Source organism: Fukomys damarensis, unplaced genomic scaffold (genome assembly GCF_012274545.1).
Source record: "Fukomys damarensis isolate Sample0158 unplaced genomic scaffold, DMR_v1.0_HiC HiC_scaffold_17, whole genome shotgun sequence".
Taxonomy (NCBI): Eukaryota; Metazoa; Chordata; class Mammalia; order Rodentia; family Bathyergidae; genus Fukomys; species Fukomys damarensis.
The window spans coordinates 78,273,748-78,299,669 of record NW_022900929.1 but is presented as its reverse complement, the minus strand read 5'-3'; the positions used below and the strand labels follow the sequence as shown (position 1 = coordinate 78,299,669).

The 25,922-nt window shown below is 40.7% G+C and overlaps 1 protein-coding gene across 10 annotated transcripts in view; it reads left to right on the top strand.

The window, feature by feature from the left end:
* Positions 1 to 25,922, top strand: part of Atp8b4 (ATPase phospholipid transporting 8B4 (putative)) — a 214,737-nt gene that overhangs the window by 115,435 nt on the left and 73,380 nt on the right. For all 10 annotated transcript variants that reach the window (XM_010638545.2, XM_033765227.1, XM_033765228.1 and 7 more), the window contains 5 exons: positions 1,637 to 1,795; positions 7,714 to 7,802; positions 10,332 to 10,528; positions 17,498 to 17,706; positions 20,591 to 20,634. In XM_010638545.2, coding sequence (XP_010636847.1) covers positions 1,637 to 1,795; positions 7,714 to 7,802; positions 10,332 to 10,528; positions 17,498 to 17,706; positions 20,591 to 20,634 — 698 coding nt within the window. The remainder of the gene's footprint in view (positions 1 to 1,636; positions 1,796 to 7,713; positions 7,803 to 10,331; positions 10,529 to 17,497; positions 17,707 to 20,590; positions 20,635 to 25,922) is intronic.

Sequence of the window (25,922 nt, the reverse complement as noted above, 5' to 3'; positions counted from 1 at the left end):
AGAATCTGTTTCCCCTTATTGCAAAGGCTGTTAGAAAGAGTCACCTTGTTAGTGAGGCACGTTCAGGCCATGTGAGAATTGGCTGTCATTTTGTTTGGAAGGAAGAGAAACACATAAGAAGCTTCTTTATGTTCTGAAGGCAGAGTAGAGAGGAATAGAGACAGTGGCTGCTATAGTTTAGATCTTAAACATCCCCCACAACCTCTGTTAAAAGTTTTGTCCTCATGTTGGTGCTACTGGGAGTGGTGGAAACTTTCCAAGGTAGGATCTGATGGGGAGAGTTTCAGGTCACCAGCATGTGCCCTCAGAGCTTGGTGGGATTCTTGTTTCTTTGTCTCTTTCCTATCCCAGTCTTGAAGTGAATGGCTTTGCTCTGCTTCGTCCTCCTGCTGCCATGTTCTTCACAGGCCTAGAGCTCGGGGCTGATCCATCATGAACTGACACCTTCAAAATGGAGCCACCATTGGCTTTTTCTCTTTATAAACTGATTTGCCTCAGTTTTCTGTGATCATAATGGAAACCTGACTGATACAGCATCATAGAGAAGTTCTCTAAACTCAGCTCCTTTGGCCTCCAGATGCTGGAGATGTCTCTCCTCTTTATTTTTCAAATGGTGCTTTTTATGTTTCAATTTCCTCTTGACTTCTGATTGAATACATAAGTTTTGATTGTCTTAAGAGTGAGAAGGTTGTAGGTGCTGGATTTCACCAGTGATCTACCCATAGCCACCTTTTGAATTCTTTTCTTCTCTCCCTTTTTCTTTTTTCCTCCCCCCTCTCCCTCTGTTTTGGTTTTTCATGTCTTTATGCTCATTCATTGTAAAAATTTAACCCTAATTGCAATGGAAAAGTCTATCAATCTGATAGTTGTATCTATGACAGCTTCCATAAAAGACCATTTCTGGTTTCTTTTTCCGTCTAGTGTGCCCCTCACCCTGAATGTGCATTTTCTGATTGAAATGATGAAACAAATTGATTCCTTGGTTTGGAATGGGTTTGGAATTTCAAAAAGTAGAAACATCTTCTGGCCATTTTGGGCAAGTTATATGGTGCGTCTAAGAGTCCACAGAACTCTGAATCTAATCAAGATAAGAAGCACACAGCAGCTGAAAGGAATCCCATGCCATCTCAAGCGCACAGGACAAATAAAGCCCTGGATTCCCTGGGGTGGAATATGGTAGGACCTCCTACATCCTGATTATGAGTCATAAAGGTGGTTGACTTTTGCCATGAGATTGGATGTATGCCATGGTAACCTGTGTGACAATTCACATTACAGCAAAAGAAAAACTTTCAGGACAACATTTCTGTAGTTTCAAAAATGATTTGCTACAAATTAGAAATAAAGTGATTTTTTAAAAAATTTAAAAAATGTCTCATGACTTCTGTGATTTCAATTTTTTGGGACAGTACAATTTTAAACTACATTTAAAAATATTTGATGGGTTTTCATCTTTGTTCTTCCCAGCTTATTTTTCCCTAGCACAACTTATTTTTCCTGCGTATGTAATACCTTTCTGCCCAAAAGAGAAGGGAAAATGTGCGGTGTACAAAAAGTAAGGTGGTAAACTAGAGCTGTGGGCTTCTAAAGAGAGCTCCAGGTGAGTCATAAAGAAGTCTGCCTTTCTATTTTTCAGGGACTGTGGTCTGTGAGGCACCTAACAACAAATTAGACAAGTTCACGGGAGTCCTCTCCTGGAAGGACAGCAAGCACTCGCTCAACAACCAGAAGATCATCCTGAGAGGCTGCGTCCTGAGGAATACCGGCTGGTGCTTTGGGATGGTTATTTTTGCAGGTACTGCTCATGGCCCAGGGCCAGATCTAGGGGACCCCTTCTCATGGTGCGCAGCAGCACACCTGTGGGTCTCCAGTTCACATGAGCACAGTGCTTTGACTCCACGCAAAGTGCTTCTCTGGGGTGGCTTTCAGAGTGTAGGATTCCAGGGGAAAACACACTGTTCCAGGACTTGGGCATCTTGAGGATGTGGGGCCCCTCCTGGGAGCACGAGATGCCTGCTGTTGAATTTCTCTCTCCTTAGTCACAGCTCAGGCATCCCTGCTATCCTACGAATTAATCAACCCACCTCTACACGAGGGAGGAATAGGAAAAAAGTTCTGTGCTTTGCCGCTCATGTTGTAGCCTGCAAAGTCAAGCAGCTGTCTGGCGAAAGCTTCGTTGGAGTTGCTGCGGTCACTTCTGTTTGTATTCTGAAGCTGTTTCTACTATTTGTAAGTAGGACAGTGGCGGTGGGAAGGCTGTGTGTGATGTGACTTGGGCTCCGGTGGGCAGTGGATGCCCCGCCCTTTTGGCTGCCATCTCTGCTTTACCGTATGGATCCGATGTACCACCGCCCTGCTAAGGAAGCTCACGGTAGCACCATTTCATGAAGCCATTCAAATTGTACTCATGGCTTCAAGTGCCAGCCCTTGATTTTTAAAATCCTGTTTATTGTGACACCAAATTAAGATGGGTTTTGGGTCTGCTGCTTATGTGCGCAATCAAAACTGGATGTTTTCCTTCACTGACATTTCCTCAAAATGTTCATTAAAGACTCCAAAGTGTTCTGAAGCTAGAGAAGTCCTCCCAGTTGCTCCTAAATGCTCTCAGCTGTGGCTGTGAGCCAGCCCTTGCTGCTCTGGGCATTGCCGTTGGAAGGACTTACTTGGGAAATCCCTAGAAAGGAGGTACATAGTGCTTTCATCTGGGGATGAATCGGACTTCACGATGCTTTTATCAGAGGCTTTTCTTCTTCGGTTGGGGAAATAAACCTGTGATTATTTATTTCCTTATTTGTGTATTTCTTTCTGAGAAACAATAGAGTGAGGCTTATCCATAAACTTGCTTTTACCTTCCAATTTGATGAAAGGGAGAATTCTTCTAGGTCTTCTGGTGGGAGGGCCTCCTGGTTTACCCTGGCAGCCTTGTCTTGGGGAGGGGGATGCAGTGGGAAAGTTTGCATTTGGAGGGTTTTTTTTGGAGTGGCTGATTCAGGGCTGTGGTCCTGCTACACCGTGTGATCCTAGGAGGGCTGCTGTAAGTCACCGAGGGGCCGAGTTCTCCTTCATATGACCGTCCATGGGGCAGTGGTGCCACATAAGAGAAGTAGGGAGGTAAGTTGAACAGGTCTCCTCCATGGGAGTATAACACAAAATCTGAGTCAGGCAGATCTGGGTTTATCAGCTATAGGACTTCATCCTTGGTTATGCAAACTTTAAGCATTATTCCTCGGCTGTAACATGGACATGATAACATGGGTAAAGAAGATTCAGTGTCTATACACAATGCATTTACTACTCTGCCATAAAGAAGGATAGATTGGAATCACTTTTAGGAAAACAGATGCACCCCAAGACCATAATGTTAAGTGAAATATCAAACACTCAAGTTTGAATGTCATACGGCTTCTTTTTAATGAAAAACTCAATGTATAAATAAAGAACAAAATCAATAGGGAACGGGGGGAATCTTTTGCAAAAGGGAAGATGACCAAGAGAGGGAAGGGAGGGAAGAGGATGGAAAAGGAATAGAGACGTGTCAGGTACTTGTACCAACTCTCCGTAAGGCGAGTGATCACTGTGTACTGCACACATGAACTAATAAAGGTAAAAGGAGAGACGATGCTCCCAGGAGAGGGTGCTGGACAGGTGTCTTCCGGCCTTGGTGGGGAGAACAGGAGCTCCCTGGAAGCTCTGAAGGAAGGCTTAGCTAGACAATGGCAAGCGGAGGACACGAGGCTTGGCTTTCTTCATGTCAGACTTGAACAGATGGGTGTCTCCGATTTCCTAAGTCTTGAGACATTTGGGTGGGGAACTAGTTTCAGGTGAACACCGAGTTCTTATAACAGTGAATACAAAAGGAATCCTCTGTTGTTACGACTGTAGTTACACTACCTCTAAGAACTGTTAGAGGAATATGGTTGCCGGATGAGGTTGGCTTGACAAGCCTGTAACTTATGAAGGTCTACGCACTGCCCAGGATGGGGGCGAGTCCTGAGTGTGAGAAGGGCGTGAGAGCTCCTGAAGGGGAGCAGTGCAAACGGGCTTTAGCGCTCACGTCCCCACCTCTGGGGTCTGCTGTCCCCCTCTTCCAACCTTGGAGGCTGAGGTGTGGTTGACGCTAATAGGTTTCATTTGATTTTGTCCTCTACTCGGGCTCTGACTTGGGGATTCGTGGGAAGAGATCAAAAGGAGAAAGAGGATGAAAGCCAAGATATTTATTTCAGGCTACATTCTTGTGTGGTCATGTCTGGCAGGCTGGGTTTCTTGATCAAAGGTCGCCCTTCGCCAAAAGCTGTGAACCCTGCATCCTGTCACCCTGGGGTCCAGTGGCAATCCACCCCTGTAAAGAGTCTTCTTGTGAACACCCTCCGATAATTATCATCTGTTTCCTGTCCAGACCCTGAAAGGGACACAATCTTGAATGGACATTAGTTGATTGACTCATGCAGGTTCACAAATAGCAGTTGAAAAGCAAGAGCTTTAGAGTTAGACGTAAAAGGCTCAACTGGTGACTAGACTGGATCAGTCTTGGGCAAGTGAAATTCTTTGAGCTTCTGTTTTGTTATTAGTGAATGGAGGATAATTGTGCTGAATTTGTTGGCTTGTTGTAAGTATTAGGTGACGTGAAAGCTTAAAAGCACATAGGCACATTGCCTAAAACAACAAGTGTTCAATAAATTAATTAATTTACTAAAATTTAATTATCGAATGTCTACTGTATGAGAGGCATTGTGGCATTCACACCCTGGGAATTAACAATGTGAATATAATCAAATGCAATCTCTCTACTCATGAACCCTCAGTCTTGTAGAAGAGAGACATTAATGTCAGCTGATCACAGCCTTGATTGTATAATCTCTTAGCGAAATAAGAGATAAGAGCTCTGAAGAGAAAGAACAGAGCTACAGGAGTGTATGACGATGGAGGAAGCTGATCAGACTTGAGCTCCAGGGAAAGCTTTCCCGATGAATGGATGCCGAGGTTTCTAGGAGGAAAAGAGGAGAGAGAAGGAAGTGAAGGGTGTAGGGAAAGGAAGGAGTAAGCTGGCCCACAGGCTCATCACAGGCCAAAGCCTTGTGACAGCAGTAAGGGTACAGTGGGGCACAGAGCAGAGGACAGAGACGGAGATGTGACTGTGAGCGTGGAGCTGGGAGAGACCATGCAGGACCTCATGGTGGTGTCAGGATTTTGGTCTTTAAGAGTGTGAGGACCCAGCACAAGTTATTGACAGGTGGGGTCTATTCATGTTAAATGTGAAAGGTCCATTCTTGTGTGTATGATGTTGGTAATGTCTGCAAATACTGATCAGATCCCAGGAAGAAGGCATAGCTAGGGTGTGAGGAGAAGCAAAAATATTGGAGATCAGGGCAGAGGGGATACAGGGATTTGAAGGCACTATGTTTTTATAGTTGAGAGATGATGGCATTTTGGATTGGAAAGAGATTATGGAAACCAGAAGCTTTTAAAATGTTGAACTGACAAGGTTTGATAACCAGATTTAAAGGTGAGGATGGGAGAGGCATCAACTAGGACTCGTGGGTGTCTCCTGACCATTATAAGATGGATGGTGGAGTCATTTCTTGAGATAAAGATCCTGGAGGAAGATCTCTGGCTAGGCTGGACAAAGACGACTTGAGGGGCCCTAGAAAGATCCAAGCGGAGATGTCACACAGGCAACTGAACATGTGGGCTTAAGAATACGGTCTTAGAGCTCAAAGGAGCAGACGGCTGGAGATATACGTTTGGTCTATAAATGGCATCAAAGCTGTGGTCCTAGGTAACATTGCCCAGGGCAGGTGGACTGAGTAACAAGAGGGGAGCTGTGCCCAAGCCTAAAGAAATTTCAGTGTTTAACATTTGGGCAGAGCGTTGCGCATCACGGAAGACAGAGAAGGAGCTACCAAAGAAGTGAGGGTGAAAGCAGGAGAACACTGTAGCCCAGAAGCCAACAGCAGAGTGTGTTTCTCAAGGAGAGAACAGCCATGTTAAAGGTTGCCGAGCTCAGTGGGTCAGGAGGCTATTGATGAGGGTCACCAGATGTTTGAGTGTAGAGACTGGCCCCCCAGCTGGGCTGAGTAATCACTGAGATGAGAGGAGGAAATAGGGATTATTGAGTATGGAAAATTCCTTCCGGGTCTTTGACTCTGAAGGGAAGAACATGCATACATATATCTCAACATTTGTGGGTGTATTGGCCTGTGTATGTTCATATGCTTAAGAGATGCACATTTTTAACACCAAACTGCTCTGTCAGTGATTCAGTTTTTAGAAACCTCAAACTTTATCTGGTCTCTGATCTTCACTACAAAACCAGCAATGTTGATATGACTTCAAGAAACCATTAGGAGAAAATATGAGATCTTTTATACATATCAGTGCTGGAAATAGGGCACTGGGTTCAGTCGCCAACTCAAGACAGTGAATTGTTCGGAGACTCCTATTTTTGCTTCTGTTTGTCTCTTAAGGAAAGGAAGGTTGTTTAAGGATATGCCCACCCTTTCCCCGTGTCTAGACTGAGTATGATTTCATGGGCAACCTTTCTCCCTTTTCCTCTGTTTTCTCCTTCCTCCTATGTTAAGTGACTGCAGAGATTAGTAATAACGGGAAGACAAGGTACAGTGGGAACACTATCGAAGTCAGTCGTAATTTTAAAAATGCTCCTAGCATTTTCTCTATCAATAAGGAATATTCTTAGCAATATATTCTAATATTCTGATTTTCTACTAATCTAATAAACCCTCTCTAAAAGCTATTAGTCATAATCTTAGAATTCTTTGAAAGGTGCTTAGTAAATAGAATATGAAAATGCAAGACTAATTCTTTTTTTTTTTTCTCATTGAGTTTATTGGTGCTTTTTAGGTATACAGTACAGTTACATTCATCATTGGGATCTTGTACCTTTACATGACAGGTCTTGGTTCTCATTTTTTCCCCATACTCCTGCCCTCCCTTCACCCCCTCCTCCCTTCCCTAGTTACAAAAATTTTGTTTCCATTTTTTTGTTTTCTCATATTTTTTCTTTTCTTTCTTTCCTTTCCCCACCCTTCCCACTTCTTGCTTTACCCAAAGTACATATTATGTATACAGTTTGCAGTCACAGTAAAGGGTTTAACTGACTTGCCGAATTTTTTGGAGTTTAAAAAAAATTTGTTCTTTAAAAACACCTCAAAGCTTTACCTTTCTGGGAAGCACATCTGGAGTTTGATTTCTTATCTTTCATTTTTTTGACCTTAGCATTCTGAATTGTTTGTTACTTCATTCTTTTAATATTTCCAAATTATTCCTTCCTTTTATTGAGTTTGTTATCTTTAACTACTTCAAACTGGAAGCGCATTCATGCACGGATTGTTGACAAATAGCATTTATTGAACTTTACAGCAACAAGTTCTATCTGGACTTATGCTACTGAGTGCTGTTCTCTTTCTGTGACCCGGATTGTTTTTGCGTCTCCAGTTAGGAGTCATGTACAGGGTTGGGGAAGTAGCTCAGTGGTAGAGCAGCTGCCTGGCACAAGCGTGGTCCTGGGTTCAGTCATCAGCACTGCAAAAACAAAAAGCAAACAACCCATATACAACCCGATGGCCTTTATTTTTAGTACAAATTAAATTATTTCGAAAACTATGTTTTACCTTTCAGAAACACCGGTGTAAGAGTTAATGACAATAATAACACGTAATCCAATTGTTTCAAAGTTGCTACTGATTGTTTTTGCAGGTCCTGATACTAAACTCATGCAGAACAGTGGCAAGACAAAGTTTAAAAGGACAAGCATCGACAGGTTGATGAATACGCTAGTGCTGTGGGTAAGTGACAGTTACAGAATTAGTGAGTACCACTAGCCATTGTTAATGTATTTCTTTTGTTTTTCTGGGCATTCTCTCAAAAGCTTACATTCTTCTTGTGGAGTTTGGCCACCTTCTACTTCCTAGGTTGTGATGAATTCTCCCTGGTGGTAGAATGTATCACGACAGGTAGATTCGTGCCCCTGGAGCACTTTGTGATCTTGCAGATCCCCTGGGTTGTGTTACCTTTGCTCGGATCCCCTCCGCAGAGCTGGGGTGGGGCTGGGGTCCAGGTGAATGACTTGGGCTTCCGGGAAGGCCCCGCACTCTGAAGGGTCGCACGGTGTGTTATTGGTCCACTGGAGCTGTCTAGCGATGCCTAGCACTTTTTTACATTGACCATGTTCTTTCATTTTGCACTGGACCCTGCAGGTTATGTGGCTGATTCTGCTGATGAAGTCCCAGGTGCTTCATGGAGCTACCTAAACCTCCTTAGTTCATAGTTCTCTCTCTCTCGCCTATGAATTATTTTCTCCCTTGAGTTTTTGGAAGTGATTTTCTCTCCACTCACTTACCAGATACAATCAGATATTCCTCACCTCTCACCCTCTTGCTAGTTAGTCGTGTGTCATATTGTTATCTGATTATTATTTCACTCATTGCCTTGTCCCTTACGGAGGTGTTAGGTTTGAAGGCACTGAGACATGTTTCCCTATGCACCTCCACACAGCTTACAAGCAGTCTTAAAAACATCTGAGCTCAATATATATTTGCTTAACTGATATGTGATAGTTGAACCCTGGATAAGGAAATTAATACTCCTTGGGTACAATGTATTAGCTAGGCTGTGTTTTGGTTTAAATACCACCCCAGACCTGGCTTTCCTCCAGCTAAACTCATTCCCTTGGGGCAGAGTTTATGGGACTGAGGCGGTGTGTGCTTCTGCGATTCTCAATTTAAATGGCCCTGACCCCACTTCCAGGGCTCGCATGCAAGTTCTGTCTATGCACCTGTGTTCCACACGGAGTAAAATGATTGGGTGTGAAGAATGGACTATCCTAGCTCCTTGTAATAGAAAGTAGGAATCTTTTGGAGACTCAGCAGGCAAATCCACCATTAAACGAGGTCATTTAATGCCAAGTATCACCAATTTTAATGCTTTAAAAACACCTCAGTTCAGTTAACTTATAGCATCAACCATTAAAAACAGCCACCATGATGCAGGGACCCAACTGGCAGACATTGGTGATTCCCATTTCTACTTTTCTCTAATATATAGTTTCTTAATATATTTTAAAGCTTTTCCCCACTTTGTCTTCTTATGCCTTTATTTTACTCAGGAGACAATAGAGAAGAAAGTGATTCTAGAACTTATGATTATTCTTTCTTGGAAGAAGCAGGAAATAGAAAGGAGCACCTCCCTACTTTCTAGCCTCTACTTTGGACAGTGTCACACTTAGAACAAAGTCCCCACGTCACATTTTTCCACCCAGGGCTTCCCATGTTCGCTGGGCCAGTGTCTTTTCTTTCCAAGGGCTGGGGTTTTAGACCTGAGGTGGACTGACTTCTTTGACTGTAATCACTCTACTTCCAAAATGTCCACCTTTCTAATCCCCATACTAATAACAACGTAATCATCTGTGAACAATTTCCAAGGTGTTTCTCCTTTTTTAATTCTCAAAAGGAAAGTCTGGATGAGGTGTGATAGAAATAGGGTAAATATTTAAATGTGTGAAAAAATTATTACAGTAAAGGACACATTGCTGTTCATCTTCCCTCCAAATGCTTTCCAAACACCCTTGTCCCTCATTCTCACCACTTTCTGCAGCAGCTCTGGAGCCCTCTCTCTAGAGGGTCTTTAGTTGCACTGTTCTGGCTGCCTGAATGTCCAGAATCGATTCTAAGCATTTCCCTTTCACGGCCATTTTAACTTCATGGAGCAGCCAGAAGCCACAGAGAGCCACATCTGTGAATGAAATAGGTCAAGGCACACACCGTGTTAGTACAAGCCTGCCCGTCTGTTGGGTGGCACTTGGTGGGAATATTTACCTTGTTTTGGGTCATACTTTGGAAAGTCACCCACAGAAGCGAAAGGGAACATTAGTAACACTCTGCCTGGACAATAGAAGTAAAGTGGAGCTGTCCAGAGCAAAACTGGGCACGGGGTCCTCTTTACTTCAGCTACTTAAATATGTGCTTTTTTTCACAAGCTGAGCACATGAAGTTGTTAGCTATGTGACCATGGACAAGTTAGAGTCCTTCTGCACTTACGCTTTATTTCATTTTGTTTTTCCTTGGTGAGGTATGAATAACCATTGTTTCTAACTCAGTCAGTGGGAGATGGAGAGAATGGGAGTCAAATGCTTAGCAACATTACTGGCATAAAAATATTAAATTTTGTCCAGATGGATATATGGTAAGAAATAAGAGGTTTACATAACTTGATGTCCAGATGAAGATTTCTTGGAGTTAGAAGTGTAATTAGATAGTGTTCATGTGCCTAGTTTTGGGTTCAAGTTAATCTTAACCAGACTTTTATTCTTATTTCAGATTTTTGGGTTTTTGGTATGCTTGGGAATTATTCTTGCAATAGGAAATTCGATCTGGGAGAATCAAGTTGGGGGCCATTTCAGAACTTTCCTTTTTTGGAATGAAGAAGAGAAGAACTCTGTGTTCTCAGGATTCTTAACGTTCTGGTCATACATTATTATTCTCAATACCGTTGTGCCCATTTCATTATATGTGAGGTAAGATGAGAGTTTATACTTTTAACGAATCCATTTCCTCAAATGTTTCGTGCAATCACTTCTGTTTGTTTTAAAATTATAAAAGTGAGACAGATATCTCGGGCAGATTGCTTATGACCTTCTGCATCTGTGACAAATGAGGCAGCTAAGCCTCATTTAACTTTTACATTTTCAAATCACAGTAAATGCATTTAGTATTGTTCTTGACTGGATTTGGTTTCTTGGGAATGATTTTCTCTGGACTATATGGACTATAATATAATTGCATGTAGACCGATCAACTAGAATTGTGTTGGTTTGGGGTAAGAAAAGGATCATTTGGGGAGATGTACATAGGTGGGACCTGTCCACCACCTGCCTGGCTGCAGATACCTGGGTGCAGGTGTAGCTCTGTGACACCAGGACAGTCACTTCACCTCGCAGGGCAGGAGAGAATGGAAAAAGTGCTCGTTCTCTTGCATAGGTTTGTACGAGGACTGAAGAAATTCCTGTAAAGCACTTAGAAGACTGTGTGGCACACTGTAAAAGCTTAATGAATGTAATTTTTCCTGTGATTAGCAGTGAGTGTAAAGGAATCTGTGAAGGAGCTAAGACACAGCAGGCAGTGCTTATTGACAGTTAGTTAAGAAGTGTGATCCATACTTTCCGCTACATCTTGACCTGCCATTTACAGATTTAGAACTGAATGGAACTAGAACTGAAATGGTGTCTGTCTCTGTTTGTCTGTCTGCTGTTCTCTGTCTCTGTGTATACACGTAAGTCTATTATATGTATACAACGTGTGTGTGTGTATCCACGTATGTGTGTGTGTGGATATTGACGTCTGTCTTTGGTAAGACTTTAGCAGTTGGGCCTGGAGTCTGCACCGGACACCTTTTTCACCTTATCCTACCTGACTGAGCCAGGTAGTCCCCGACCTGGAGCCAGCAAGGACTTGGTTGTTTGGCTCCTGTCACCAGCAGGACTTTAACAAAACCCAAACCACCAGCTCTGATCACCGCTGATTTTTATTAGTCTCTTTCTCTTTCTCTAGACCTAGCTATGGTGACGCAAGGGCAGCTTCATGCTCACGATTCACCCAGGTCTCAGAGAGGTCAGGAGACCACACTGTCACAAGCTGGGAAGCTGACTAGAAGCAGGAGCCTGGGGCCGCAGCACGAGTGGCTTTGGGGTCTGGAGATGTGGCCAGGGTGGCTCTGCTTAGACTGCACCTCCTGGCTCATTTTTGACTCTGAGCACCTCTCATGCTTGAAGCAAATCCTGCTCTTTGCCAGGGGAGCTCTGGTCAGCTTTCTGGCTTTCCTTTTATGTCCTGAACGAATAATAAATAAGCACCGTGGCTTTCCGTCTGCTCAAGTGCCGTTTCAGACGGCCTTATGGAAAGAGAAGTCTATTCTGAAAAGAATAGAAAGTCCTTATGAAAACAAGTCCCTGATGAACAAAGTCTGTTCTGTATATGTTCTTGCTGTGAAGTGAATTGATGTGCTTTTACTTAATGATTTGAAAGATTGATATTTTTTTTAGAGGCCAAGGCTGCATTCTCAGGCTAGCATTTCTTTTAGTTTTTATGTGCAGTGGTAGCAGAAAACCTATTTGACATAGTCCAAACCCAGTTTCTGGTCTTGACTCTGCGAATAATAGCTACGTGGCCTTAGAGAAAGTACATGGTTTCTCTCTGTGCCTTCATTTGTCCGTCAGATATGTGCTGCTTTATAAAGTGAGGAAACTATAATCGATTTTGGGGTTCCTTTCTGCTCCAAGTAATAAATAATACCACCTCTCACACATATATGTATATAACAGAAAAGACAAATACATAAGTCACAGCTCAGAATAGCACTTTATTGCTTAAACCTATTTTATTGTGCATGCTCTTTGTCATTTTCAAAATCACTCACTGATAGTCTGTAATGTACCATAAGAGATGATGCCTGACAAAACTCTGTGGATGTTTTTCTCTTTCTTTTAAAATATTTTACACAAAATACTTCCCTATCCTTGCTCGGGATCATGGAGCTAGTTAGAGCAGAACCAGGATCCTAACCTATGACTCTGGAAACTGTCACCACATTTCCCCTCCGTCCCTGAGCTTTACTTGATTTATTAGTCAGCGAAGAAGTCCGCAGAGAAAGAGGAGGCGACTCCTGTCCTTGGTGGAAGGCCATGGCACTGATGCGGAGGACACGTGACATTTCTCTCCCAAGTAAGAACAGTGGGTCTGAGCTGAGCTGGAGGAAAGAGCATTCCAAGGCCTTGCTCTGTCCTGAAGACTGAGATGGGGAGTAAGAGAACGCTAGGTGTTTGTGTTTGGAGGGCTCCCGGCCTTGCGGTCGAAGCTTCCTCTAGGCTTCTGAATAGGTACACGGGATAAGTTAGCGTGTGTGTCCCTGGAGGAGAAAAGCACGGAGTTGACTTGGAATGGCAATTCCAGGTGAGAAAGGTGTTTATTTTGACAGGACGTTTTTATGCTGTCAGTTTGTTTATTTGTTGTGTTAAGGCGCATCCAGCTTGTTGTTTTTGTGCATTGAGAAATGCAGCCATTGTTCTCCTGAAGAATTAGCTTTAAGCATTCTTTCTGAAGCAATAGGAGCTCATTTCAGTGTTGCTTGTTTTGTTTCAGCAGGAGTGGACGCCTAAGACCACACTCAGAGTAGTCCTAATTAGGCTCCCTCTGAACAATCATCTACATCCCTCTGCTTTTCTAAAAGGGAGGGCAGCATGCTCCGCAGTGACTGTCCCAAGTCCTCTTCCCCAAACAATCAGGGCTCCTCTCCTGGGTCTATTTAAAGCTCTAGGAATCTAAGTGAATTTTAGACACTTCCATTGGCTGGTGCTGCAATGTGGGAGAATCAGATTTGGTTACAGTCATTTTGCTTGGGTTTCTAGATTTTTAGATCATTGGAAGCATCCAATGATTTGTGCAGAAATAGCCCCTCCCCTTCTCCTTGGGGAAAACATCCCAAGACCCCCCCCCAGTGGATTCCTGAAACTGCAGATAGTACTGAGCCCTGTATGCTGTTTTTTTAATATACTGTGCACACATAGCTGTGATAAAGTTTAATTTATAAATTAGGCATAGTAAGCGATTAAGAATAATAATATGTAACCATGCTAATACACTGTCACCAATGTTACATGAACAGAGTCCCTCTCACTCTTAAAATGTCTCCTTATGGCGTATTCACCTTTCTTCTTGGCTAGTGTGGGACAATAAGGTGGCTTCGTGGTGAGACGAAGAGCGGGGAAGGATGTAGCCACGTGATGTCACTTTAGGTGCCTGTGTCAGAGTCTCATGAACACAAGCACCGCAGTGCCACCACAGCCAGTCTATTCCCTAAGATGGTGGCAGTGTGACAGAGTGGGTAGCATACAAAGCATGGAAACACTGAACAAGGGGATGATCCGCATCTCAGGCAGCTGGGAGCAGGATGGCATGTGAGTTCATCATGTTACTCAGCACAAAATTTAGAGCATAAATTGTTTATTTCTGGAACTTCCCACTTAGTATTTTTGGATGTCACTAACTGGGTAATGGAAGCCCTGGAAAGTGAAATCTCAGATAAGGGGAAATACTGCAAAATGTCATTGGTCAGGCCAAGTTTGCAATGCCATTACCAAATAGAGTTCCAGTCTTGGCTTGATGGCTAAGTATTTGTGCGATCCTGGCTTAGACCCTTGATCTCTCAGGTTTTAATGAAGTCAGTGACTAGATAGCTGGATGTGTTCATTCAACACTGCCTGGCCACCCATGGCATGCACAACTCTGTCCTGGATCTTTTGAGTGAAAGAAGTTGCAAAAACTATGCAGAATCAGCCCAGCTAGTGAGGAATTTACAAAGAAGTGAGTGTGTATGTGTGTGTGTGTGTGTGTGTGTGTGTGTGTGTGTGCACACGCATAGGGGCCATAGAAAAGCAGACATATACATGAAAATACATAAATAATTGCATCCAGAGTATGACTTTTCTTTATATCATATGGTTGTAAAGCCACATGGTGCTAATGTGGTTTTAATTTAGGAGAAAAAAAAATGTTACCATTCAGATATTCAAGAATGGGCTGGAACTGTACCATTCTTAGGGAAACAGTATGGACTTTTAGAAGTAGAAGCACAGAATTTAATACTCAGAAAGGGTTTGGGTGTCTTCTAGTCCATCTTATTCTGCAGGTGAGAAAGCCGTGACATAGTTTCCTCTAAGATCAGAAATAGACTTCAGCCTCTGCTCTTATGTTATCATTGCTCTCTTTTCTTCTTCTGAATGTCTTTGTTGATGTGCAAAGAAAGTGAAATATCAACAAACAAAGGAAGACATAATGTGTGACTGCAATAAACCTATCAAAAGTAAATATACAAGTAATTAAAAACCTAGAATATCAGAAGAACAATCTATAAAAATCTTTGAAGTTTAATTCAGTCAAGTATCTAATTCTGTAGCCATCTTTTTAAAGAATTAAAAACTTTCCTTTAGACCAATAATAATTTTAAAAATTCATCAATAAAGGATATAATAAAGGATGTGTGTGAAAAAACAAAGCAAAACAATATAAAACTAAAACTCTTTACCGGTAGAGGCGCTTTTAAAAATTGAATTTCAGGGAAGATTTGTCATTCTTCTTGAAGCTGTGTTCATCTTTGTGAAATATCAGTTCTTTTGAAATAACTAAGATTACAACATAGATATAAGAAAAATCCCAGATAAATTTTCTAAAATCCCAATGTCTTGGTTTTAGGGTTTATTTAGATGAATATGTTGCTTCTATCAGGAAGAATAAATGAATGATTACAGCTAAGAATTTTTAAAAAGGGAGAGAATAAAGGTGTTTTGATAGCCTCTCAGGTAGTTCCGGGTTTCATAAAGCTGCAATAATAAAAGCAAGAGATGCATTAAGTAATATATCAAGGAACAAAACTGAAATCCACTGAACAGTTTAATGAATAGATAATTATGTGATTCAGGAGGCATCCAAACCTAAGGGCTCTGCATTTAGCAAATATCTATGGAAAATGTTTTTTGTTTGTAAAACCTGAAACTAGCTCCTGTAGTCACTGGATTCCATTAGACAAGTAAATGTGAAAAAAATCAAGAAAAACCAGAAGAAAAACACACATCTATGCAGGTACCTGTATAACCTTGGCGTAGAGAAGGCCTATTTAAGCAAAACTCCTTAAACAAAACTATAAATGGTTATTAGATTTGATTAATTAAAAAGAGAAAACTTCATGTTGAAAACTGGAAGCAAAATGAAAAGGCAAGTGATGAACTGAGTAGGGTGCCTCCATTTTATTTTTAGAGTTAATAACTTTAATATGTGTAGAGCTTTAACAAAATCTACAAGAAAAACACTAATATCAGAATAGGAGAAAGAGGCAGATATACAAGTAGATAGTTCCACAGAGAAGCACAGCTGGACAATAAAATTTGAAAAAAGGTGTTCAAATTCACTGATTTGAAAAGAAATGGCAGTAAAAAATATTAAGATGCTCTTCGAATTGATAATTTTTCATATTCTGATGGTCAGTGCTTACATTGTCATAACATTTTTGGAAGTCAGTTTGGCATTTTGTGTGACAAGCAGTGAAGTAAGTAATTCATACCTTTGGCCACAGAGATTCTATTTTTAAAGTAGTGAAGTCATAAATCGTCACCAGAACTTGGACAATGCTCTATTCCCAGTAGACAGGCAGAAGAGTACCCTAGCACACCTCTGTTTTCACTCAGTAGCTACTATGATTTGGCTTGTGCTTCATGGAGAGATATGCAATTTACTACCTCTTTTGGCAAAGTTAAATCCCATCAGTGTATCGGAGAAAACACATTTCTTTAGACTAGATATAGGAAGTGTGATAAAAATATGGTGAATATTTAAATTTAAAAAATGTATTATAGTAAAAGATACGTTGCCACTAATCTCCCTCAATATACTCCCCTTGCTTCGAAACCACCACCTCATAGTTTTTGCTACTTTCTGAAGCAGCTCTGGAGTCTTCTTTCATGAGTGTCTTTAGTTGCTCTGTCATGGCTGCCTTGATGTCTTGAATTGATTCAAAATTTCTACCTTTCATGGTCTATTTATTTATTTGTTTATTTTTGAGACAGCATCTCACTCCGTAATTTAGGCTGGCCTTGAATTCACTATGTAGCCCAGGGTGGCCTCGGACTTCTCCTGCCTCGGCTTCCTGAGCACTGGGATTACAGGTGTGCACCACCATGCCAGGCTCATGGTCATTCCGACTTTGGGAATGAGCCAGAAGTCACATGGTGCCAGACCCAGTGAATAAGATAGATGACGGCACAGGGTCACGTTTTCACGAGCCTGCCTTCCCACTAGATGTCACGCAGCAGCAGCATCCACCTAAGACATGCGTGATGGAGGAGTTCCAGAGCTGCTTTGGAAGGAGGCAAGAATGATGGGAGAAATGTTCTAAGTGAAGGGGAATATTTGAGGTAGACGAGTAGCAGTGTGTCTTTTGTTGTAATAATTTAAAAATTTGAATGTTCACCATATATTTTCATGACACATGTGTTTAATAATAATTAGTTCCTCCTAAGAAATGGAAGGAAGGGGTGGGGATTTAGCTCAGTGGTTCCACAGCCTGCCTCACAAGTGCAAGGTCCCAAGTTCGATCCCAGTACCAAAAAAAAAAAAAAAAAAGGAGAGCAAATTAATATCTACACAGAAATCTCCCCTGGACTTGCATAACAAACATCGAGGACTTTGGTACATTCTCCAAGGCTTTCTGCAGCGCCGTTGCTGTTATTTTATGATGCTGCAAGGAAATGACTTAGACCCAGAGCTTAGTGAACAGATTCTCTACTGAGCCAAGTCTGAAGATCACTAGGACCTAGGACACCATGTCCACATTTTCTTCTGAACTCTGAGAGCTTTGGAAGACCTTTTACTTGTAAAAGCTTTGTGTGTTCTGAAGTTAATGGAGCATTTCTCCCCCCCCCCATTTTAATGGACCACAGTATGGAAGTAATTCGTCTGGGACACAGTTATTTTATAAACTGGGACCGGAAGATGTATTACACTGGGAAGGCAGCACCTGCTGAAGCTCGCACAACCACACTCAACGAAGAGCTGGGTCAGATCGAGTATGTTTTCTCTGACAAAACGGGTACCCTCACTCAGAACATCATGACTTTCAAAAAATGTTCCGTCAATGGGAGAATATATGGTAAGAGGAACTGTTCCTTTTTCTTGTTACTGTTAATGCTTTTTACATCATTTAATAATACTCCCCAACCATCATTGGCTGTCTCTGATCACACGGACACCGCTAGCACCCAGCCTAGTCCGTGACACGCAAGGACTGCTCACAAGTACTGTAGCCGTTGGACGCATTCTGGATGATTTAGATGAGACTTTGGATCTGCTGTCATTTATGGGTAGAAAATGGGTTTGGAAGTTATCCTCTCAGGCCCATGTGTGATTCTGCTGTGTGGTGGCCAGTAGACCTTTGTTTTTCGGAGAACAAATTCTTAACAGCCAGTTTATCTTGGTGAAAGCAGCATTTTATGTTAGTGCATATATTTATGAGAATTTATTGCTCGCTCCCTGAGATTTCACACTTCGTGAGGTCACCTTGGCAGACCAGACAGGCTCTTGCATCAATCCTGTTTGTATGCTTTTGTCAGAATAAATACTGTGATTTTTAGCCTTTCGTTGGCCGAGTGAGTAGACAGTTCCTTCTGCCCAAGGCACAGAGGCTCTGTGGGACCTTCTCTCAGGTTCTGTGGCCTCCCAACCTCACTAATGGGACTCATAAAGCTGAGAAAGTCAAGGAAATCTGAGGGCGATGAGGGAGAGAGGGAGAGGGAGAGAGACACAGAGAGAGAGCTTTTACTTTGTTCTCTGGAAATTCGCACTGTCAAAGTATGTAAAACAAGATTTGACCCCTGGTGTTCACCTTCTCCCGCCTTTTGAACTCCCCTCTCTGTTATCCCCTCTGTCCCCATGGCCACTGTGTCCCCTCAGCCCTCCTCTCCACCCTGGGTGCTCCTCCTGCCTTCTCCAGCAGGGGACAAGATGACTTTAGCTAGGACATTGTCAACCCCTCAGCTGCGCTGTGCACTTTTGTATGACTACTGCAATGATTGGTAAATACTATGGAAACTTTCCCTACAATTTCTTCTTAGCTGTCATTTTTGGAGGCTTTCTAGAAATGCTGCCTTACCTCCACTAGTGGTTTAAATGGGAATTTCGCTTTGGCTTGTTTTGCCACGTAGGAATCTAACGATATCATTTCCAAGAAGCGGTCTGAAAGAAATTATAAGGCATGTGACCAAGGTTTTTGCAGAGGTGTTTACTACAGGGCCGTTTTTAGCGAAGGCCCTGGCTGTCACAGGTATAAATCTCAAAGTCTTTGCGAGTCTCTAAATCCCATGACAGCTTGTAATTTCCCTCATAAAATACAGTAAAGTAACTGGAAGGTTTAAGTACCCCTTCAGACCTCTGGTTTATATGCTCTAATCATTTATAATGCCACTGAGAGATATCCTTGCTAAAGCACTCGCAGAACATTTCAGAATTATTTTTCTTGCTTTTGTACAACTTGGGCTTCTTTGTGTTATGGATCTGGGCTTTGAGAAAATTTGACGTTTTACTCTGGTCTATCTAAATCTTCTGGCTTAGGACTGTTACCTTGTTAGACTTTAATTCTTTTTCACTTTCCTCACTAGCTAGCCCTGTACATCGGTTTTCTTTGGGGAGGGAGCCACTGCCCACACGGGCAGAGTTTCTTCTTTTTGTCATTTTGTGAGTGTGACTGCACATGGGGTAACAACACAAGAAAAGCTGAGCTTTAAATTGCGGGTGCCCAGTGAAGGCCATCCACCAGCTCAGGGACTCCCCTCTAGAGCAAGTGCAACATCCCAGGCCCAGCCCTGGGCCCTGAGAAACAGGTGCCGGTTTGTCACATGCCTGTGGTCACAGCATTGCATGGTGAAGAGAAGGTCCTGGGTTTGAAACCCCACCATGCTGACTTCTGTATTTTCATCTAGTCATCTCACTTTTAAACTCTGTCCTTCATTCCCCTGGCCAAAAACCTTCACTTTATATGACTATATAAGTATGATAAGTATTAGTGATAACGTAAGTGCCCCGGCACGAGGTTGATGCAAGTAACTCATTATTATAAGAGATATAATTCTGGAGAATAGTATGAAAGCTTCAAATATCAAGGATAAATTGGATATACTTAAGTGCCTCACAGTAGGAGAACGTGGAAATAAATTATGTTATTCCATAACCATGTGTTATTATATGATGCTTCAATATAAGAATGATAAAGAACTTTTAATGGTAGGAGAATTTCTCACACTTTACATGAAAAAACCCAGCAAGCAAAATAAATTTAAAATAACAGTGTGGTGACTATAAGTGTGTATATATACATATGCAAAATCAACCCCAAACAAGCTCTGCTAACAGTCCTGATCTCTGGATGTTAGGATATTAGTGATTTTTGTTTTCTACTGCAGATGTCTCATTTTTTTACATATATATGTAATAAGCAAATGTCAATCTTTGTAGCATGGAAAAGTATTTACAATTCTGGCACATTGCAGAGTACATTTTCTGTAGGTAGAAGGCGTGGCCATTATTGAATTTGACCTTAATATTTACAGATGCATCTGACTTGAACCAAGATAGACAAAAAACATACTCACCAAGCTCTCTCATAGACAAGAATTGTTCCAAGATGGCATTTTGGTTGTGCTCGCTTCGGCAGCACATACACTAAAATTGGAAGATATCCTTTTGGATTTCTTAACAGTGAGCAGAATATAGGCAATAAAAATTTACCTCTGCACCAGAGACAATTAGCAACAGTAACAAAATTCACAGAAAAATATTTAAGGCCTACTTCATTGTAGTTCTGTGTTAGGCAAACGTAAGTACTCCTTGCATTAATAGCAACATTTAGGGTGCAAACGCTCCTATCTCTGTTTCAATTCACATTTCTACCTAGTAATGTTGATTTAAAAAGCAAGTGTATTCTAGAAAGTCTAAATCCAGTTTTATTTTACTTCTTTTAATTCTCAACTTTGCTTTGGCAGGTGAAATATGTGATGACCCAGTTCACAAGAAAGTAATAACTAAGGTATGGAAGAGAAAATTTCATTTCTAGTTTTAGTTTCAAATTTTAGGTGCTTTTTTTGTTAACATCGTAAATTTCCAGTATCCTGATTTCCACTATAACTAATGAGACATTTAATGTAAACTATTAAAAAATAAATTAATATGGTTCAGTTTCTTCTAATCCAAGTCCCTCTGTTTTAAAAATTCTTTTAAAGGTACTTATGCATATACAAACAAATATATTTCCCAGCTTTTCACATAGGTGGGAGAGCAATAAACATAATTTTCCCTTTCTCTTTCAACATGATATGTTGGAGACTGTTCTAAATCAGTTTTTCATAGTACCTATTCTTTTTAATGGCTGTGAATGGTATTCTGTTATACGGATGTCTCAGAGTTTGTGTAAGGAAACACTAATGGACATTTAAAATATTTCTCATTTTTTTTTGTAAAGAAAATGTAGAAAAATCCCCTGTATTCATGTTATTTCATATATTAGAAACCATATATAGAACCCATTTCTAGAACTGGAGCTACTAATCAAAATATGTGTATTTGTTTGATACATATTACAAGTTGTGCTTTTTAGAATTTATGACAAATTTCCCTGACATATTCTCAGATAGAGATAATTTTACTTCTTCCTTTCCAATTTGTATGATTTTTATTTCTTTTTCTTGCCTAATTGCTCAAGATAGGACTTCTAATATTATGTTAAATAAAGTGACCCTTGCCTTGTCCCTGTTTTTGGAGGAAGAGCTCTCAGTTTTTCACTGTTGAATATGATGTTAGTTATGGAGTTTTCAAATATGGCCTTTATTATGTCGAGGTATTTTTATTGTCTTTGTCACGAGTAGGCATTGAATTTTGTCAAATGGTTGCTCTGGCTTTGTTAAGGTGGTCGCATGATTCTTGGTCTTTTTTCTGTTAACACGGTGTTTCACAGTGATTCGTATCCATGTGTGGAACCATTCTTGCCTCCCAAGGATATGATTATTTTAATGCGATGCTAGATTCAATTTGCTTGTATTTTGTTGAGGATTTTGCTTCTGTGTTTCTTAAGAGATATCAGCCTATGGTTTTGTTTTTTTTGTGTGTGGTTTCTTTGGCTTTGGTGTCAGGGTGATGCTGCCTCACAAAATGAGGTTGGGAGTCATTGTGATTCAGTTGACTGTGTCAGCTTGATTGATTTGGGAGGCACTTGGGGCATGGTAAAGCACACTTCTGGGTGTGTCTGAATTCGTCATGGAGACCTGACTCTATACGATCTCTTTGGCAGTGTTTCTCCGCTCTGCTTCCTGGTCACCACGAACTGTTTCTGGTCTACGGTTCCCTTCCACCATGTTGATCCTGCCTTGAGCCAGCTGACTGTGGGTCCTCTGAGATTCTGAGCCAAGTTAAATCTCTTCTCCTTTAAGTGGTGGATGTTGAGAGAGATGTGTCTCAGCAGCAGGAAAGCTGGCGAGTACAAGAAGGATCCCATTTCAATTTTGAAAGAATGTTAGGATTAGCATTAATCATACTCTGAATGTTCGGTAGATTTTACTAGTGAAAACATCTTAACTTGGGCTTTTCTTTGTTAGAAGGGTTTTTGTTGTTGTTGTTACTGTTGTTTTGTTTTGAGACTTGCCATGTTGTCCATGCTGATCCTGGACTCCTGGGCTCAATTGATCCTCTGGCTTCAGTCCTCTGTGTGCCTGGACTACAGACATGCACCACAATGTCTAGCTTTGTTGAGAGGCTTTTAGTTACTGATGCAATTTTCAGACTAACTATGGACCTGTTTTGGTTTTTTGTTTCTTTATGATTTAGATTTTATTGGGTGTACGTGTCTAGAAATGTACCTGTTTCTATTAGAATATCCAGCTTGTCAATACACTGTAACTGTTCGTAGTCTCTAAGGATCCTTTTATATCTGTTATCAGTTCTAATATTTCTTCTTTCCTTTCTGATATTATTTATAGTCTATGTCTTTTTTTCCTTAGTGTTAGCTGATTTTCTGCTACTATCATAGACCACCTGAGACTATTTATAGGAGTCTTTATTTCGTTCGTGGTTCTAGTGGCTGGGAAGTCCAGGTGTGTGGTTCTAGTATCTGGTGAGGACCTTGTGCTACTTTGTCTCATAGTGGAAAAATGGAAGGGCAAGCAAGCCTGTGCGGAAGAGCTTACATTTATAATGAAGCCACTCCCACAAAAACTGACCTCTTGTGAGAGCAGCCTTAACACATTCATTAGAGTGGAAACCTCACAAACCTAAACACCTACCATGAGCCTTTGCCTCCCAACACTGCCATGTTGGGAATTAACTTTGGGGGACATATCTAAACCACAGTGCTCTAAGGTTTCTCTGTTATATTTATACTTTCAAAAGGCCAGTACTTAGCTTTATTGATTTTTTTCTATTGTTTTTCTAGTTTCTATTTCATTTATTTCTGGTCTTATATTTGCTTCTTCTTTGTTCTTGGTATTTATGGCTTTCCTTTGTTCTTCTTTTTCTAGATCTCTGGAGTATTCAATTAGGTTAAAACTTTCCTACATATCAATTCTATTTATCACTATGAATTTCTCTTTTAGTATTGGTTTTGCTGCATTTCCTGAAATTGGGTATGATGAATTTTCTCTCTCATTCATCCTGAAGTATTTTTGTATTTATTTATTCTTTGAACCAATGCTAGTTCAAGTGTTTAATTTCAACATTTTGGTGAAGTTTGCACTTTTCCTTCTGACATTGGTTCCTAGCTTCATTCTATTGAGGTCAGAAGATAAAATGGTATAATTTCCATCTTCTAAGATCTGTTTAGGTTTCTTTTGTGACCTAACACATGATCTATCCTTAAGAAAGAGCACAGGGTTCTTGAGACAATGTACATTTTTCTGTTGGGTAGAAGGTTCTATATATTTCTGTTAGGTCCCTTTGGTCTATAACATTCATGCCATCTGTCTCCTTCTTTATTTAATTAAACCCTCTTAGGCAATGCTCTTTCTCTCTTCTCTTTCTCTTCTTTTTTTTTTCAACCTATAGCATATTTTTGTCTGTTATAAAAATGGCCACCCTAGTTCTCTTTTGATAACTATTTACAGGGGAATACCTTTTCCTCCATCACTTCACTTTCAGCCAGTGCATGTCCTTTGTTCTAAAGTGAGTTTCTTGCAGGCATTACATAGTTGGATCAACAGTCTTTAAATTTTGATTTTCTGCTTATTCAGCCACTCTGTTTTTGTTTGGTAAACTTAATCTATTTACAAAGTAATTATTGATAGAGAAGATTTACTATTGCTCTTTTGTTACTTGCTTTCTGTTGGTGGTATAGTTTTTTCATTTTTTTGTATAAGTTCTGTAGGTATTCTTTATACTTTGGAAATGATATATAAGATAAAGTCTAATTTAACAGTCTAATTTCAGTTAGCAACAATTTAATCTCAGTTATAGAAACTCTTAACTTCTCCTTCCCCACATTTTTTGTTCTTGTTGTCACAATTTATATATTTATACTATGTATCTTTTAGTTTTTAAATGAGAGTTATCTTTAAAAATTTTGCCTTTTAATTTTTATATTTGAATTAAAGGTGATGTACTTACCACCATTACCCTAATACATTATTCTTTTTTCCCTCACTTTGGTTGCAGTTGCATCTAATTGATGGAGATGTGGAATTTTTTCTTTGAAATAGGATTTCATTAGTCTAGGTTGGCCTTGAACTCACTATGTAGCCCAGCCTGGCCTCAAAAGAGATGTGGATTTTGGTTCTACTAATTTTCCTGAAAATGAAGTCTGCCTTTTATTTCATTCTCTTTATGTGTGTTTGTCTGTCCCTCTGAGAGTGATTTCTAGCAAGAGAAGCAGTAAATGTGCCTTTACATCAATGATCAAGTCAAAAATCTAATTAATATTTATCAATCTATTGGTGCCCTGCCCACAGTTTCCTGCTTCTGTGACTTCAGATACTTTTAAGAGTGCAAGTCATCCAGAAATGGGCAAAGGGAGTCCTGATAATTATCTGGAAGAGTTTGCCTCTGGCAGACACCGCTGAGGGCCTGACCCCTTCCCTTTTTTCCAGATTCATCTTTGGCCGTGATGCTTCAGCATGATGTATTCCTTAAAGTCTTTCCAAATGAATCACATGCAGTTTCTTACACAGGCCTCTCCCAATGCTCTACCCTCAACAGGCTGGCCTCATCTCTCTGGTCAACTCCTGCTCATCCTTTAGCTTCAGCTTAGATGCTACTTGTCTCAGAATCTTTCCTTGCCACCCTTGTTCCCTCCCTCTGATCTGTGTGCTCGCTTTATCATACCACTTGTCACTTCATATGGCCTCTTAGTCCATTTCCTGCCTCTATAACACAGTACTAAAGACTAAGTGAATTATAAACACTAGAAGTTTATTTGACTAAATAGTTCCAGAGACTAGAAAGAACCAAATGGGGAGAACCTAGGGAGGACCTTCTTGCTGCATCAGAACATGGTGAAAGAGCAAAAAAGCACTCCCAGGACAGAAAAATCACTGAACTTGCCCTTTTATCCGGAGCCTATACATGAATGCCTTAGTCCCACTTTTTTATCATGTTCTAATACCAATTGAATTTCAACCTGGGTTTTAGAAGAGACATTCATACCATACTCAGGTGTAGCATAGCATCTGACTATTCTGAAATCTATGAATTTGGTACTCACTGCATTTTGACATGAAATCTGTCCTTGTCCTTGTTGTTTGTTTGGTCTTCAATATACAAGCTAGTACCTGTTGGTATTTACTGCTTTGTGACTTGCTACCTCTTCCAGCCAAAACAATTTATTCTGTACTCATCATTTTTGGTACATGTGCTCCTGGGAACCGATGAATGATGAGAGCCAAGATACCACTGTGCTTGATTTTTGGTCTTTCACTCTAAAAGACAGGATTTCATTGAGGGCAGCAGTAGCCTTTGTTTCATAACTTGATCCTCAGAACCATCAACACTGCCTGGCCAAAGTAGGTGCATGATAAATGTCTGATGAGTAAGGTTGAGCATTTATTTCAAAGTTCCCTAGGTTAACTGCTAATCAATGACTGGTTCATATGTTTTGAAACTGGACAACAGATGTACTTACTACGAGAGTTACTATTAAAATAATCTTTTTAGCATTCTTTTGTCTTTTTTGGAGAATTAAGACTTTAGTTTTATATTTTAAATATCTGAAAAGTTTATTAAAATAAAGAAAAAAAAGTTGGCACAAGTCCTCTGAGGATAGAGGTTTTGTTTATTTCATTTACTTCTAAATTCCTATCATGTAGAAAAGTGGCTGGCACATAACAGGCAGTCAGGTTT